Source organism: Lolium perenne, chromosome 3, assembly GCF_019359855.2.
Source record: "Lolium perenne isolate Kyuss_39 chromosome 3, Kyuss_2.0, whole genome shotgun sequence".
Lineage (NCBI taxonomy): Eukaryota > Viridiplantae > Streptophyta > Magnoliopsida > Poales > Poaceae > Lolium > Lolium perenne.
Window position 1 is genome coordinate 194,621,301 of NC_067246.2, and position 3,001 is coordinate 194,624,301.

Sequence of the window (3,001 nt, forward strand, 5' to 3'; positions counted from 1 at the left end):
ACAAAAATCAAAACATAAAATCGTTGCAAAAGGTAAGAATTTCATGTCAATGCTACAAGTTGTGGAATTCCATGCGCTAGCTAGTTGAACTAAAAGATCAATCCGATGAAAGAAACTAGATAATTATTTAGAGAATATCTCTAATTTGGTCCATGAAGTTGCCCGGATGTGCGCTTCGATCATGAACTTGTAAATCGTGAATTGTGGGTCAAGAAGTTGCCCCGCGTGAGCATCTTGGTCATTTGCTGACGTGACCATTTTTTTTTTGCAAATTGCCCCCTACAAAAGTCAAATTGTCAAATTGAGGACTAGAAAATATGAAAACTAAATTTGAGGTTCCCATGCTATTTTGCCCCTATCGTGAATCGTGGTTCGATTCAGACTGTGACTCGAACAGCTTGGCCATCGCGTACGGCCGTACGACTACGTTTCGTCCAAGTTTTCAATGTTGGGGTCTGAATCGAGGTAGGATTTCAATTGAAATCGAATCAAACAATGGTGTTTGAAACGCCAGTCATCCGGTACATCCAAAGTTTACCGAAACGAGTTCCTGTACGTGCCGATCCGGAACTTGCAAACTATTCCAACTAGAATCCCATCGCAACTCCACGCTCCAATCCTACTATATATAGATCGCCGGGGGCACGCACCAACCTCCCCAAGACACAACAACACGAACCAAACCACACGACTCGCCGTGAATCCATAGCTTTCGATCAATCGACTCTCGACACGATCTGAAGCAAGCGCGACCATGGGGGTCGGCGGCAAGGCCGCGGCCTCGTTGGCCATGATCCTCCTGGCCTTCGTCCTCTTCGCGTCAGCAGCAGCCGCGGCGGCTCCCGACATGTCCATCATCTCGTACAACTCGGCGCACGGCGTCCGCGGGCTGCAGCGGACGGAGGCCGAGGTGCGCGCGATGTACGACCACTGGCTCGCGCGCCACCGCCGCTCCTACAACGCGCTCGGCGAGTTCGAGCGCCGGTTCCGCGCGTTCTGGGCCAACCTCAAGATCGTCGACGCCCACAACGCCAACGCGGAAGCGCACGGGTTCCGCCTCGGGATGAACCGCTTCGCCGACCTCACCAACGCCGAGTTCCGCGCCGCCTACCTCGGCGGCACCGTCCCGAGGAGCCACAGGCTCCACCTCCACGCAGTCGGGGAGAGGTACCTCCACGACGGCGTCGAGGCGCTGCCGGAGCACGTTGACTGGAGGGAGAAGGGCGCCGTCGCGCCCGTCAAGAACCAGGGCCAGTGCGGCAGCTGCTGGGCGTTCTCGGCGGTCGGCGCCGTGGAGGGCATCAACAAGATCGTCACGGGCGACCTGGTGACGCTGTCGGAGCAGGAGCTGGTGGAGTGCGCCAGGAACGGGCAGAACAGCGGGTGCAACGGCGGGATGATGGAGGACGCCTTCGACTTCATCGCCCGGAACGGCGGCATCGACACGGAGGAGGACTACCCGTACACGGCCAAGGACGGCAGGTGCGACCACGCCAAGATGATCCGCACGGTGGTGTCCATCGACGATTTCGAGAGCGTGCCCGAGAACGACGAGCTGTCGCTGAAGAAGGCGGTGGCGCACCAGCCCGTGAGCGTGGGCATCGAGGCCGGCGGGCCCGAGTTTCAGCTGTACGAGTCCGGGGTGTTCTCCGGCAGGTGCGGCACGGAGCTCGACCACGGCGTGGTGGCGGTGGGATACGGCACGACGGACGACGGCAAGGACTACTGGACCGTGCGCAACTCGTGGGGGCCCAACTGGGGCGAGGGCGGCTACATCCGCATGGAGCGCAACGTGACCGCGCGCACCGGCAAGTGCGGCATCGCCATGATGGCCTCCTACCCCGTCAAGACCGGGCCCAACCCGACACCCAAGCCGAACCCGCCGGAGCCGACGAAGCCGGTGGCCTGCGACCGCCACAACAAGTGCCCGGCGGGGAGCACCTGCTGCTGCAACTACGGCGTCAGGAAGACGTGCTTCGTGTGGGGGTGCTGCCCTGCCAAGGCCGCCACCTGCTGCAAGGACGGCACCACCTGCTGCCCATCGGAATACCCCGTCTGCAACCAAGAGAATCGCACTTGCTCCAAGGTACTATCAACTTACCCAAGCTATGACTCGTCGATTATGTTCTAGTCTGATTTATTCGATCAAATTTGCGTGGACAGATTTGTTGATTTGTTGCTAATACTGTATGTACTTATCGATGTTCTTTGTTTTGGTTGACAGAGCAAGAACAGCCCTTACACCGTGGAGGCACTCATCCGTACTCCGGCCAAGCGAAGGATGGCGACGCCGCTTACAGACCTGATCGACTCGATGTTCTCCTAGTTGGATATATAGTCTAGGCTCTACTACGTCTCGTTTTTTTCTTAGTTATTCCTTCTAGTACTATAGGAGACCTTGTACCCAAGGTGTTCCTTGTATATACATCTTTTTCTTTTTCTTTTTCTCTTTGTTTCTACTTCCTCCGGTTCATATTCTTTGCCAATAGTATGGATGTACATATGGAACGTTATTTTGTACAGTTTTATTTATTCACTAGTTAAACTGAAATTTCAGTGTCTGGTAAACTGTAAAGAATACTGCTTGCGCTCTCTAAAAAAGAGTAATGTTGTCTGCTGGTGCTCTCTCAAGAGTATGTAGACGGTTGTAAAGATTACTGCGATTCTACATAGACGAGGGCCTCCCGGTCTTATCTTCACCGTATGTAGCTTGTTGGAGATTTGTGCTGTTTATTTTGCAAATAACAACCTGGACTAGTCCATCCTCACACCTCTATAGACGCCGAAGTGGACAAAGCCATCTTGCTCTGTTCTCTCTCCTCCTTATCCTCCGCATCCCCCATTGTCCCGAGTTCATCTTCCGCCACTCTCATCGGTGATCATCCCTAGCACCACCAATCGCCATGGCCCCAGCGCTCCAGCGACCGCCAAACGCTTGGAGGAAGGCCGCGGCGTCGGCGTCAAGAACGGAGGGGGCGGCCGGCGGCGACAGCCGGATCTG

General features: G+C 55.3%; 1 protein-coding gene across 1 annotated transcript; it reads left to right on the plus strand.

Annotated features, from left to right (window-relative positions):
• Positions 1-678: 678 nt before the first annotated feature.
• LOC127342967 (cysteine protease 1) lies at positions 679-2,490 on the plus strand. Its single transcript, XM_051369031.2, has 2 exons — positions 679-2,086; positions 2,225-2,490. The coding sequence occupies exons 1-2, from the start codon at positions 755-757 to the stop codon at positions 2,324-2,326; spliced, it is 1,434 nt and encodes a 477-aa protein (XP_051224991.1). The 5' UTR covers positions 679-754; the 3' UTR covers positions 2,327-2,490.
• Positions 2,491-3,001: the final 511 nt, after the last annotated feature.

Bases quoted from the DNA above. Each gene is read 5' to 3' on its own strand.
- LOC127342967 (XM_051369031.2), top strand. From the start codon at position 755: ATGGGGGTCGGCGGCAAGGCCGCGGCCTCGTTGGCCATGATCCTCCTG. The intron at 2,087-2,224 runs GTACTATCAACT...TTTGGTTGACAG, and splicing joins AGAATCGCACTTGCTCCAAG to AGCAAGAACAGCCCTTACAC.